Source organism: Sapajus apella, unplaced genomic scaffold (genome assembly GCF_009761245.1).
Source record: "Sapajus apella isolate SASKATOON/1434 unplaced genomic scaffold, GSC_monkey_1.0 scaffold29, whole genome shotgun sequence".
Lineage (NCBI taxonomy): Eukaryota > Metazoa > Chordata > Mammalia > Primates > Cebidae > Sapajus > Sapajus apella.
Window position 1 is genome coordinate 9,949,814 of NW_022436969.1, and position 12,905 is coordinate 9,962,718.

The 12,905-nt window shown below is 42.4% G+C and overlaps 1 protein-coding gene across 1 annotated transcript in view; it reads right to left on the minus strand.

Annotated features, from left to right (window-relative positions):
- MIB1 (mindbomb E3 ubiquitin protein ligase 1) overlaps window positions 1-8,986 on the minus strand; it is a 135,023-nt gene extending 126,037 nt beyond the window's left edge. The window contains exon 1 of the mRNA XM_032293220.1: window positions 8,506-8,986. Coding sequence (XP_032149111.1) covers window positions 8,506-8,734 — 229 coding nt within the window. The 5' untranslated portion in view covers window positions 8,735-8,986. The remainder of the gene's footprint in view (window positions 1-8,505) is intronic.
- Between the last annotated feature and the right edge of the window lie 3,919 nt (window positions 8,987-12,905).

Sequence of the window (12,905 nt, forward strand, 5' to 3'; positions counted from 1 at the left end):
ACATTCTTATAACAAATTAACTTAAAAGCTAAAAATTAGTACACAAAGATATGTATACAGAAAGATATTTCTTGCAGTGTTGTTTGAAATAACAAAAAAGGAAACAATATAAATGTCTATCAAAAGTAGAATAGTTAAGTAAAATATTTTTAACTATTAAATACCATGTACCTACTAAAAAAAGTAAGACAGATTCTTATGTGCTAACGCTGCAAGATGTCCATGACAGTATACATTTTAAAAGAAAACTGACGAATAGTATATATGGCATACCTATATGGGAATATATATATTATTTCTTTATAAGTAGGTAAATTTAAGACATAAAAATAACTGTCACCTTATTTTACTATATAGGAAGTACATATCAGATTATGTATAAGGAAAACAGAAAATATATATGTCAAGTAGAAAAAAAGAATGAAACAAAACCATGTATATAGTAAAACGTTAGCTGTGCAAAAAGAACACACTAGAAAGAAACAAGCAGAGCTCAGTGGCTCATGCCTATAATCCAAGCAATCTGGGATGCTGAAATTGAAGGATCACTTGAGGCCAGGAGTTTGAAATTAGCCTGGGTGAAACAGCAAGACCCCAACTCTAAGAAAAATAAAAAAATAAAAAATTAGCCAGGCTTGGTGGTGTGCATCTGTAGTCCTAGCTACTCTAGAGGCGGAGGTGGGAGGATCACCTGAGCCCAGGAATTCGAGCACTCTGGGCAACAGAGTGAAACTCTCTCTAAAAAAGAAAAAAAAAAAAAAAAAAAAAAATGTCTGGGCCCTGTAGCACACAACTGTAATCCCAGCACTTTGGGAGGCTGAGGCAGGCAGATCACTTGAGCTCACAAGTTCAAGAGCAACCTGGGCAACACGGAGGACCCTGTCTCTACCTGTCTCTACAAAAAATACCCAAATTAGCTGTGCATGGTGGTGCACACCCGTAGTCCCAGCTACCAGGTAGGCTGAGGTGGGAAGATGGCTTGAGCCCAGGAGGTGTAGGTTGCAGTAAGCCGAGATTGCGCCACTGCACTCCAGCCTGGGGGTCAAGAGCAAAGCTCTGGAAAGAAAGAAAAGAAAGGAGAAATAAAGGGAGGAGGGAGAGGGGAAAAGAAGGGAGGGAGGGAGGGAAAGAGAGAGGGTAAGAAAAGAAAACTGAAAAAAAAATGGTTCTGAAAACAGCACTGAACAATTTACAACAGTATTTATCACAAAATTTCATTTTTAAATTGGTTATTTACATTTCATTATCAATTTTCCCACAAGCAAAATATTACAGATGGTCATGTTTCTGAACTACTATACTATAAAATAAAAAGAGAATGATATAGAGGAAAAGCAATGAACTGGCATTTATCCCTATCTGCCACTCACCAGCTTTGTGACTGAACAAATTTCTTAATTTCTCTGAACCTCAGTTTCCTTTTATCTTGTTTCAGGATAATATCTGTCTAATCTTGGATCCAATGAGTAAAAGCTCTTTGAAAGTGTGTTTCATACAGAAAATACTCATCCAGAGACATGGCTCTGCTAGAAAATGGAGATACAAGAATAATATACACCTTTGCAAAAGGCAATTACAACACAGCAAACCCTGCTATAACAGATGAAAGCCCAAGTGTGGTGAGATCACACAAGCTAGCAATTAAAGAGGGTGGAGGAGAGACCCTGGTGGGTGGTTATCCGGGAACACATTCAAAAAGAAATATCTAATCTAATCAGAGGGATAGACTGAAAAGTACAGGATCAGAAATATACATTAAGACAGCATTACACTTACAAAAAATGCCATATATCAGAAAGGTGTTACATGCTCCTTTATTTTAATTGTACACATTTCTCTTCTCCCTGACTAATAATGCCAATTGTCAACCTAGTTTTTTGTTTGTTTCGTTTCGTTTGTTTTTTGAGATGAGGTTTGCTCTTCTTGCCCAGGCTGGAGTACAATAGCGTGATCTTGGCTCACCACAATCTCCACCTCCTGGGTTCAAGCGATTCTCCTGCCTCAGCCTCCCGAGTAGGTGGGATTACAGGCATGCACCATCACACCCAGCTAATTTTGTATTTTTAGTAGAGATGGGGTTTCTCCATGTTGGTCAGGCTGGTCTCGAACTCCTGATCTCAAGTATTCCACCCGTCTCAGCCTCCCAAAGTGCTTGGATTACAGGCGTGAGCCACTGCCAATCTAGTTTTAAAGACATGTATTACCAACAAATAATAAAGGCTTGGAATATGTTAAAGGGAAAAAGAGAAAACAGAAACTCTGAGCATCTCAAGTAGACAAATAGTTACTTAGTACTCTGCCGTTCAAAGTGTCCATGAGGCAGCAGTATCTGCATCACCTATGAGCTTATTAGAAATACCCTCGCAGAATCCCAGGCTTACTGAATCAGAATTTACATTTTAAAAGGTCCCCAGGTGATCTGTGTGTTTACGTTTGAGAAGTACTGACACAGGGGTCTACTAGTTGATTTCTTGAAGTCCTCAGCTAAACCAAGCTGCAATCTACAGGGACTATTAAGAACTAGACAGACTTTCATAATTTCAAACTTTGTTTTAATGGATGGAAATAAAATAAGAAAGACATTTTACAGAAGTTTTTGAAATAGGTAGGATCTATGAGGATATAAGGTTTTCCTTGCAGATGTCATTAGTAAAAAAAACATCTTATGATATTCCATCGTTTCCAGGTGTGGCATCCTGCTCCCCAAATATTGTTCCCTCAAGTCCTGTTTTTTCCTACAGCTCTGTGCCCTGACAATACCCTTTTCTACTGTAGTTCTAGAAACAGATCAGAATAGGGGACTCAGAAAAGGAAAAGCTGAGGATTATTAATTCATTTCATTTTTTAAATCCAGAGTCAGCCCTTTTAAACCTTCTGTTGAACACAAAACATCTGAGAAGTTTTTCCACATATGACCGGAGAGGCATTTTTTTTTAGCGGTCAAAGAAAAAGGACAAAGAACTACCCCCAAAAACAGTGTGAATGAATTATGACCAGAAACTAGTTTTGAATAAAGCTGATTTTCTATACCTCTAACTTAGTATTATCTAACAAGAAATCTACTTTCATTTTCTCCATTATCTCCGGTAACAATACAACACTGTAGTCAAGTGACCACAAAGCAAGTGTAAATAAAAACATACTTCTCCCCAACTCCTATAAAATCAGTGCCTAGATGATAAGAAATCAACTACACCTACTTGATTACAGACTTTACAAAATTAAATTCAAACTAATTAAATAATATCCCATATAGTCCCAAAATCTTCTTGTTCACTACAAATGAGCCAAATGAATCTGGAAACAAGATAGAAGTTATATCACTCAAACAGACACTAAATGCTCCTCTCTGCAAAGCTTAACTATCCTAGACCATAAATTCAAACATATCATGTGTCTCCTGAAAGAAAAAATTAAGCTGATATGCCAAAATATTACAGACCCACATACAACTCCCAGACAAAATGTTCAACATGTAGTGAGAAAAATCTTATCAGAAAGATTTACAATGATGCAACCACTCCAGAATCCTTAACTCCCAGAAAAGTTGCAAAGAATCCTATGTTGAAGATTACCCTTTTCTTAATTCCCAATCATACGAAAATAAATTTTCTATTCATGTAATGTAGGTGGAACTAGGAAACAAAGGATGAATAATCAAAGGCAACCTCACTTATCCCTCTGATAAATCTAAAACTTTTTTTTTAAGTACAAAAATATGTCAGACACAAAAATACAGAACAGGCTGGGTGCAGTGGCTCACACCTGTAATCCCAGTACTTTGGAAGGCTGAAGTTATGGATCACTTGAGGTCAGGTGTGAGAGACCAGCCTGGCCAACATGGTAAAACCCCGTCTCTACTAAAAATACAAAAGTTAGCCAGGTGTGGTGGCACATGCCTATAATTCCGGTTTATCAGGAGGATGAGGCAGGAGAATCGCTTGAACCCAGGAGACGGAGGTTGCAGTGAGCTGAGATCACACCACTGTACTCCTGCCTGGGCCACAGAGTGAGATTCTGTCTCCAAAAAAAAAAAAAAAAAAAGTGTGTGTGTGTGTAACACCTATGCACTCACCATGGGGTAGGTTTAATACATAGAACATTACCAAAATACTTAAATGCCCCTGATGTACTCCCACCAATTGTGCTCTCCACTCCCTTCCCTTCACCATAAGGATGTCTACTCCCTCAAATTTAGTGTTTATCATTACCTTTTTGTGGGGTACTTTTACCACACATGTACATATCCCTAAATCAATGAGTCTCAATTGGGAGCAATTACGCCCCCCACGAGGGGACATCTGGCAATGTCTGGAGATATTGTGGGTTGTCACAAGGGGGTGGGGTACTACTGCATCTAATGGGTAGAGGCCAGGGATGCCTGCCTACAATGCACAGGACATTCCTATAACAAAAAATTGTCCTATCCAGTTCAAAATGTCAATAGTGCCAAGACTGAAAACCCTATCCTAAAACAGTTTGGTTCCGCACTTTAACATACCATATAAAGTGAGTTGCAAGCTTTTCTTTTGCAACTTACTTTATTTGCTTAATATTAACTTTCTCTTCTATATAGTAGTACACTATACAAATTCATACAAGTTATCCATTCTCTTGTTAATGTACATTTAAGTTTTTTCCAATTTTCTGCTTTCACATGCAACACTGCTGTGAACATTCTCTTTTAAATTTTATTTTATTTCTCTCAAAACCATTGTAACTGCTGTGAACACTCCTATACAAGCCTCTATGGGCTCAAATAGAGATTCTCTCTAGGGCAGTGACTTTCAAAGTGTTGTTCTTTTTTTTTTAAACAGTCTCACTCTGTCACCATGCTGGAGTGCAGTGGCATGATCTCTGCTCACTGTAAACTCCATCTCCTGGGTTCAAGAGATTCTCCTGCCTCAGCCTCCCAAGTAGCTGGGACTACAGGCATGAGCCACCACGCCCAGCTAATTTTTGTATTTTTTTTTTTTTTTTTTTAGTAGAGATGGCGTTTGGTGAAACCCCGTTGGCCAGGATGGTCTCGATCCCTTGACCTCGTGATCCACCCACCTCGGCCTCCCAAAATGCTGGGATTACAGGCGTGAGCCACTGCACCCAGCTCAAAATGTTGTTCTTCAACCTTTAGGGAAATCCTCAAGACCCTTTGAGGGGTTTCATGAGGTCAAGAGTATTTTCACAATAATATATATTAGTTGCCTTTTTCACAAGTACCTGGCATCACATTGCTGGTACAAAAGCAGTAATGGGTAAAATTGCTGCTGACTTAGCTGAGTTAACACCATCACTAATGAGACATATGGATACCATGTACCTCCCGGTATGATGCACTAACAAGGGAAAAACATCATTTCTATGGTATTCTTGCCAAAAATACGTAATCTGAATTTAATCAGGAAGAACCAGCAGAAACAGATTTGAGAGATAATAAGATTGTTTTTCATTACCCTGACACTGACTAAAGACTGAAGAACTAGTCCAGATTGGAAGAGACTACTAAATGCAACATGTGATCTTGGATCAGAAAAAGAATATTAGTAGGACAATCGATGAAATTTGAAAAAGGACTTAGTATTAGTTAATACACTATTACCATATTAGTGTTAATTTTCTGGTTTTGGTCATTGTACTTGGTAAGATATTAACAGCTGAAGAGGATGGGTAAAGGGCAAAAGAAAACTCTTACTAGTTTTGTCATTTTTTTGGAAGACTACAATTGTTTCCAAAAGAAAAGATAATTTTTTAAATTTTAATATTATGCAAACAAATATCAAGTACTTAATATTGAGTAAATCTTGTACAATGTAATAAAATGTCAGTGAACACCAATTATTAAATATTTTGAAGAAAAAAGAAAACACTGAAAGTAATATTATAGTTCTGGGGCAAAACAAGAGCCAGGAGCTTAGAATTTTGTTCAATTCTTTAAAAAAAAAAAAAAAACCTGAAGAATATAAACCGTAGAAATTAAAATATATTTCAACAAGTATTTCATATGAAGGTTAGCTATCCATCTATTCTGCTCTTAAAATGTTTGTTAAAAGATGAGATGAACAAGGTAAACCACTACATATAACAAATTATGTACAAAATTATCTTATTAATTAAACTAAGATTCTAAAAGTTACTTCTGAAAAACATCTACTTTTACATTAAGATAAAATACAACCATTAATATGACAGATACACCCCATACTAAAAACATATAGATAACATTAATATCCCTTCAAAAATCACTGTAGTAAAGAACTTGTTACACTTTACCCTAGATACTTAAATTCCCTCATAAATCTACAATTACTGATCCCAAAAAATCCTCCAAATAAGAGTTGTGTTGTAATCCCAGCACTTTGGGAGGCCAAGGCAGGTGGATCACTTCAGGTCAGGAATTCAAGACCAGCCTGGCCAACATGGTGAAACCTTGTCTCTAGTAAAAATACAAAAATTAGCCAGGGGTGGTGGCAGGCGCCTGTAATCCCAGCTACTCGGGAGGCTGAGGCAGGAGAATCACTTGAACCAGGGAGGCAGAGATTGCAGTGAGCTGAGATCGCACCATTGCACTCCGGCCTGGGCAACAACAGTGAAACTCCATCTCAAAAAACAGAGCTGTGGTCAGACTCTAGCTTGAGATAGAATGACAAAACTTCAAGACTGCAGGTGAAGGAACAAAACCCTGTTTCAAAAAAAAAAAAAAAAAGAGTATGCAGAAATTAGACACAGGCCTCAAACACTGCGGCTGGCAGTGTCAACTCATAACATATTACCAAAGAGCAATTAGTCAACATCTACCAAAATGTTAACTATGTGCAAGGTTTTTATGCAGCAATTCTACTTCTGCAGATACTCAGCACATATGCACAAGAATATATGTACAAGGAGATTTATTCACTGCATCATTGCAAAGAAAACCTGAAATAATAAAATGCCCATCAATAAAGTACTGGTTAGACGAATTACTGTATCCAATTAGTGGAATACTATGCAGCCATGAAACAATGGAACAATCACCAATATGACTTAGTGAAAGAAACAAGAGTACAGAGGAGTGAATAGTTTATAATCATTTGTACTTAAAGGGGGATTAGATTTATAGTATATTCACATACATGCTTGCCATGAATATACTGTAAGACTACACAAGAAACTGATAACAACAGCTGCCCCTTTTTGTGCTACTGAATCTTTTTATTTTCTTCTAGTGATGTACATACACCCTTTTTAATGTTCAAAAGCTAGCTAAAGCCTGGCCTGGTGGCTGACACCTGTAATCGCAGCATTTTGGGAGGCTGAGGCAGGAGGGTTGCTTGAGGCCAGGAGTTCAAGATCATCCCGAGAAAGCGAGACAATTGTCTCTAAAAAAAAAATTGTTTTAATAAAAATAATTATTTTTAAAAGGCTACTAAGGAACACAATTTTATGAATTACCTGTTCAAAAACTGAGTCGGCTCAGTGTTAATTTCTTTTTTATTGCTACTAATACCTATGAGCCCATTCCAACATTTGTTAAGCTTTGACAAACTCAGTATCTCAGAAGCAGTTCATTTAGGAATTCTGAAAAGCATCCAATTTTAAATGTGAACTATTTTCTACAGAATCAAGGATAAATAATAACAAAGATGAATCTACATGAAAATGAATTTGATACTTATTTCGTGAAAGTAAGCCTTTGGTTTAATCACTTAAAAACTCCAAATAACAGATCCCTAAAATTCACTAATCAAGATTCACTAATCAAGGACCCTGACTAGCACTGCTGGGTGAAATGGATAAGATCTGGACACCACCTTACTGAGACCGGATGTTAACATAACAAAAAAAAGAACATCAATCAGGTGTCCCCTATGCCGATCTGCCACTTGGAAAAAAGTACTTAACACAAAGAAATGGTTCAGGAGCTCAGGCTGTTCTTCCCTCTATTGGTATAAAGATATATAATTGAACAATTTAGATGAAAAATCATTCCACAGAGTCCCAAGTAACATTCAGCTACTGAACTCCAAGTCATTCTGTGTCACAGGCGGTAAGAAAAAAAGGTATCTCCACAAATCCGAGGTACCAACGGCCCCTAGGCAATTGTAACCGGTCAACTGAGCACCATATGGCAAGGCAGGCCTCCCTTCAAACAGTTATCACTTGGTGGCTGATTAATTTCAATGGCTTATTAGATAGGCCTCTCCAGACCCCTTCCCAAGAGGAAGAGTCAGGTTGGGGGGCGGGGGGCTATGTCTGTTCTCTTCCTGATGCTTTGTGTCTTCCAGGCTTGAAAGCATCACAGTGATGGTGCTGCCATCATTTCCCCTGGGAGTAGAGGGTCGTTTCTGCAAGTTTTTGTTCACCCGTTCTGAACCTAGAATTCCCTTGGCGCTTTCCCTTTCCGCTCACTCCAGCCGGGCGCTGCCCACCAGGTGTCCCACCGCCGGCCTCTCCCCGCGGCCCCGACGCCCACCGCAGCTTGCCCCTGTCCCCGCGCGCGCAGGCCCGGGCCAGGTGGCCGCGGCTTACCGGTGGGCGCGCTGTCCAGGATGCGCAGGTCGTAGGCCCCGGAGCAGCGGTAGTTGGCAGCAGTGCCGTTGTCCCACACCACTACCACCTCCTCGGGGCTCTCGAAGCTGCGGACGGTGCCCACATGGCCCTCGCCGCCGTCCTGCTTCCCCCACTTCCAGTCCGGGCCGCGCACTACCCGAGCGCCGACCCCTTCCACCATCACCCGGTTATTCCGGGAGTTACTCATCGGAGCCCGGGCGGTGGGCTCCGCCGCTGCCGCCGCCGCCGCCGCCGCCGCTGCCGCCGGGTGGCCCGTGAGAGAGTTGGGCACGGGCCGGCCTCTCGGCGCCGGCGGAGGCGGCAGCGAGCCCCGGGGGACGTGGGAATAACTCACGGGGGCGGCGGCGCTGTCCCAGCGGAGCTCACAGCCGCTGCCCAGCCGTGGCCGCCGCGCCCCCCGCTGGGACTAGAGGGCGGCCCGCGGCTGCTGGGAGGCGGCGGCGGCGGCAAGCGGGCAGACAGGAGGGGGCCGTGGGCGGGGACTCTCCTGCTTCCTGCGGGCTCCCGGGCCAGGCTACAGCGACGGCCGCCAGGAAACCACGCTCTCCCCCGGCCTGAAGCGCGAGGAGCGCAAGGGGCCGGGGGAGGCTAGCCCGGGGGGGGCGGCGGGGGCGGCGAGGGCTGCGGGGTGCAAGGTTAACTGCCGGCCTTTCTGCGCCCCCAGCCTCTCGCTCCTAAGCGGGCGCCCGAGCGCCGGCGCCGCCTCCCCCGCGGTGGGCGGCGATGGTACTTGCCGGCGTCCGGCGAGCGCCCGGGCCCTCAGGCCCTCTTCTCTCTGCCCCCGCGCCAGTCGCCGCGCTCCGCCCTGCCACAGAGTCCCCGCCGGGCGAGAGCGGCTCCACATCCGGGTACCGCCGCACCCAAGGCCGGAGCGGCACCTTCTCAGAGTATCTAAGAGGGGGATTCTCCGCAATAATAGAGTGGGAAAGGTTTCAGAGAGCCGCGCGATCGCGGGAAGAAAGGAGGAGAAAACCGATCCCCAAGCGTCTCTCCAGGGCCCAATGAGAGTGCGCATGCGCGCGGTCTAGAAAAAGGGTGGGTGGAAGCCCAACCCCAGCCCGCGGCGATAGAGGGGCGGGTCCGGGGGCGGATCCCTGGAGTTGCGGCCGGATGGTGCCGCGCCCCCAATGAGCTGTGAGGAAAGGGGTGGGGCCGTCCTGGAGGCGGGGCTGGAGGAAGTGAGGGTGGGGACCAGACCCGGGCTGCCCTGGCTGCCCGAGCTGTGCGGCTGTAATGTGGCTAGTCTTTCATTGACTTCTAGTGTTCCTAGGCAAACTAAGTGTGAATTGAGGATTTCATATTCTTTCAGTCTTCTTTTTTAACGAAGGCAGAAATAGATTATGCCACAGATCTAGGGCGACCTGATTTCTGTGTGTGTAAATTGAAAACATTTCAAACCACTAGGGCGACCTGATTTCTGTGTGTGTAAATTGAAAACATTTCAAACCAGAGTAGTGTGTTTTTAAGCTGAACAGCATGATATGGAATGTTGTGAGCAACGGTAAAGACTTTTAGAGGGTATGTCTTGCCTTTGTGCAGAATTAGAGTGGTAGATAGACTCCAAACTTTGCTGATTAATAACTGCCTCCACTCACGAAAAAATTCAGTCCCTAATTGCAAAATATAGTCTTCAAAGGAAGATTCGAAGACTCTAAGAATAGTTTCTGGTTGCCATAATTCAAATGACATTATGCTGTATAGGGTTTAAAACCATTGTTTCCACGGGCCAGCACTGTTGGCATTGTCAGCATGCATTGTTAGCATAAACTGTTGCTTTTCCTGACGGTCAAAGGAGGGGAAACCCCAGCAGAATGGGTAATCAAGAGAAAAGACAAAAAACGGGATGTAAAATGTACCCAAAGAATTATTACGTACCGAAATAAAATGTTCTTAATTTTGTTTGTTTGTTTTGAGACAGGGTCTCACTCTGTCATCCAAGCTTGAGTGCAGTGTCTCGATCTCGGTTCACTATAACCTCCCCCTCCTGAGTTCAAGGGATCCTCCCACCTCAGCCTCCTGAGTAGCTGGGACCTCAGGCAGGCACAACCACGCCCAGCTAATTTTTTGTATTTTTGGCAGAGACGGGCAGGGGTGTTGGGGAGGGTTGTCTCACTATTTTCCCTGGTCAGGCTGGTCTTGAACTCCTGAGCTCAAGCAATCCTCCCACCTTGGCCTCCCAAAGTGTTGGGATTACAGGCGTGAGCCACGTTACCCAGCCCTTAATTTTTTATGTAAATAAAGCTAACCAGAAAATACCAATTATGGAGTCCCAAAGGCCAAATAAAGCTTGTTTTAGAAACAAAACAATGTTAAAATCTTTGCTCCGAACAAGGTAGCCAAATTTTTTATTTGTGATTCGGAATATTTCACACTGGAAATTTTAAATATATTATTGCTAGAGCTACTCAACTATTCACTTAAGGGCGCTGTTAAGTGTTCCTGCTCTCTCAATTATTCCTACTCTTTTTGGACCCTTTTCTGATTTCCTTCTTTCTTTGTTCACTTTTAAATCGATCACATTAATGTGTAAGTTAATAAAAGAAAAGATTCAAGAATAACATACAGCCACTGTTAAAACTTATACTTGTGACTGACTTTGTAAGATACATTAATTCAAGTAAAAGCCAACTGACGTGTCAGATCCTTAGTAGTGTAATCTTGCTAACCTTGCATTTTAAATCAAATATATCAATAATGTCTTTCCATGTTTCCGGCCTGCCCAGGAGTTTTATATTTACTATGGTATAGCCTAATATTAACATAGGCTGTTTTTTGTTTTTTTTTTTTTGGTGGGGGCAGAGTCGAGACAGGATCTCACTGTGTCACCAGGCTGGAGTGTAGTGGCAGGATCACAGCTCACAGCAGCCTTTTGGGCTCAAGCAATCCTCCCACTCAGCCTCCTGAGTAGCTGGGACTACAGGCATATGCCACCATGCCCAGCTATTTTTTTACTTCTTATAGAGACATGGATCTCACTATGTTGCCCAAGCTGCTCTCAAACTCCTGGGCTCATGTCTTCCTCTCACCTCAACCTCCCCAAGTGCTGGGATTATAGGCATGAGCCATGGCACTAGGACAACTATTATATTTAATATCAGATTTTTTTTGAGATGGGGTCTCTCTCTGTCACCCAGGCTGGAGGGCAGTGGCATGATCTTGGCTCACCGCAATCTCTGCCTCCGAGGTTCAAGTGATTCTCTCTGCCTCAGCCTCCTGAGTAGCTGGGATTACAGGCACAAGCCACCACACCCAACTAATTTTTGTATTTTTAGTAGAGACGGGGTTTCACCATGTAGGCCAGGATGGTCTTGATCTCCTGACCTCGTGATCCACCCGCCTTGGCCTCCCAAAGTGCTGGGATTACCAGGTGTGAGCCACTGTGCCCAGCCAATATTTAGTATCAGATTTTAATACCAGAATTTTATTTTCCTTTAAGTGAAGTCCTGTACTTTCTTAAAGTGGAAAAGGATTTTAGGAGGTAATCTAATCCAGTGATTTTCTTTTTGTTTTCCAGCCCTCCCCTTTCCCCAAACCCTTTGTTCCTACCCTATACATTTTATCTATACTAGGAGCTAGGTACTCTAGATGAGGCAATATATAGACTTCTCTGACTTACAATGGTTTGACTTTCGATTTTATGATGATGCAGAAGCCATACACATTCAGTAGAAGCTGTAATTTAAATTTTAAATTTTGATCTTGTCCAGGGCTAGAGATGTGCAGTACAATGCTCTCTAGTGATGCTGGGCAGCAGGGAGCCACAGCTCCCAGTCAACTGCGTGATCATGAAGACAAGCGAACAGGACTGTACCCTGCACTATACTGTATTCAATAAGTTACAAAAGATATTCAATACTTTATTATCAAGTAGGTTTGAGGTTAGATGATTTTGCCCAACAGTAGGTCAATGTAAATGTTCCAAGTACATTGTGTAGGCTGGGTGTATTAAATGCATTTCAACATGAAATATTTTCAATTTATGTAACCCCATTGTAAGTCAAGGAACATCTGCAGTAAGGCTGGAGCCCACCTATAGTCTTCTCTTCCTCCTACCTTTGCAGGGACTCTGTAGGAACTCATCAAAACCACTGGAGTACCACTGAGTATGAGTAAGAAAACCTCAAACTAGCTCCATCCTTATACTTGAGATGATGAAAATCAGGCCAAAATTGATTAAGTCCCTTGCCCAGGATTGCAGAGGAAGTTAAAGAGAGAGAGCTAAGTCTATAACCCGTCTAATACTGGGCATATTTCTCTGTGTATAAATACTCTCTTATCCATCCATCCCCTTATTAAATATATTGTGAATTTATAACACTATCATATTGCTAAGACTATTTCAAGGGCTTTAAATGAAT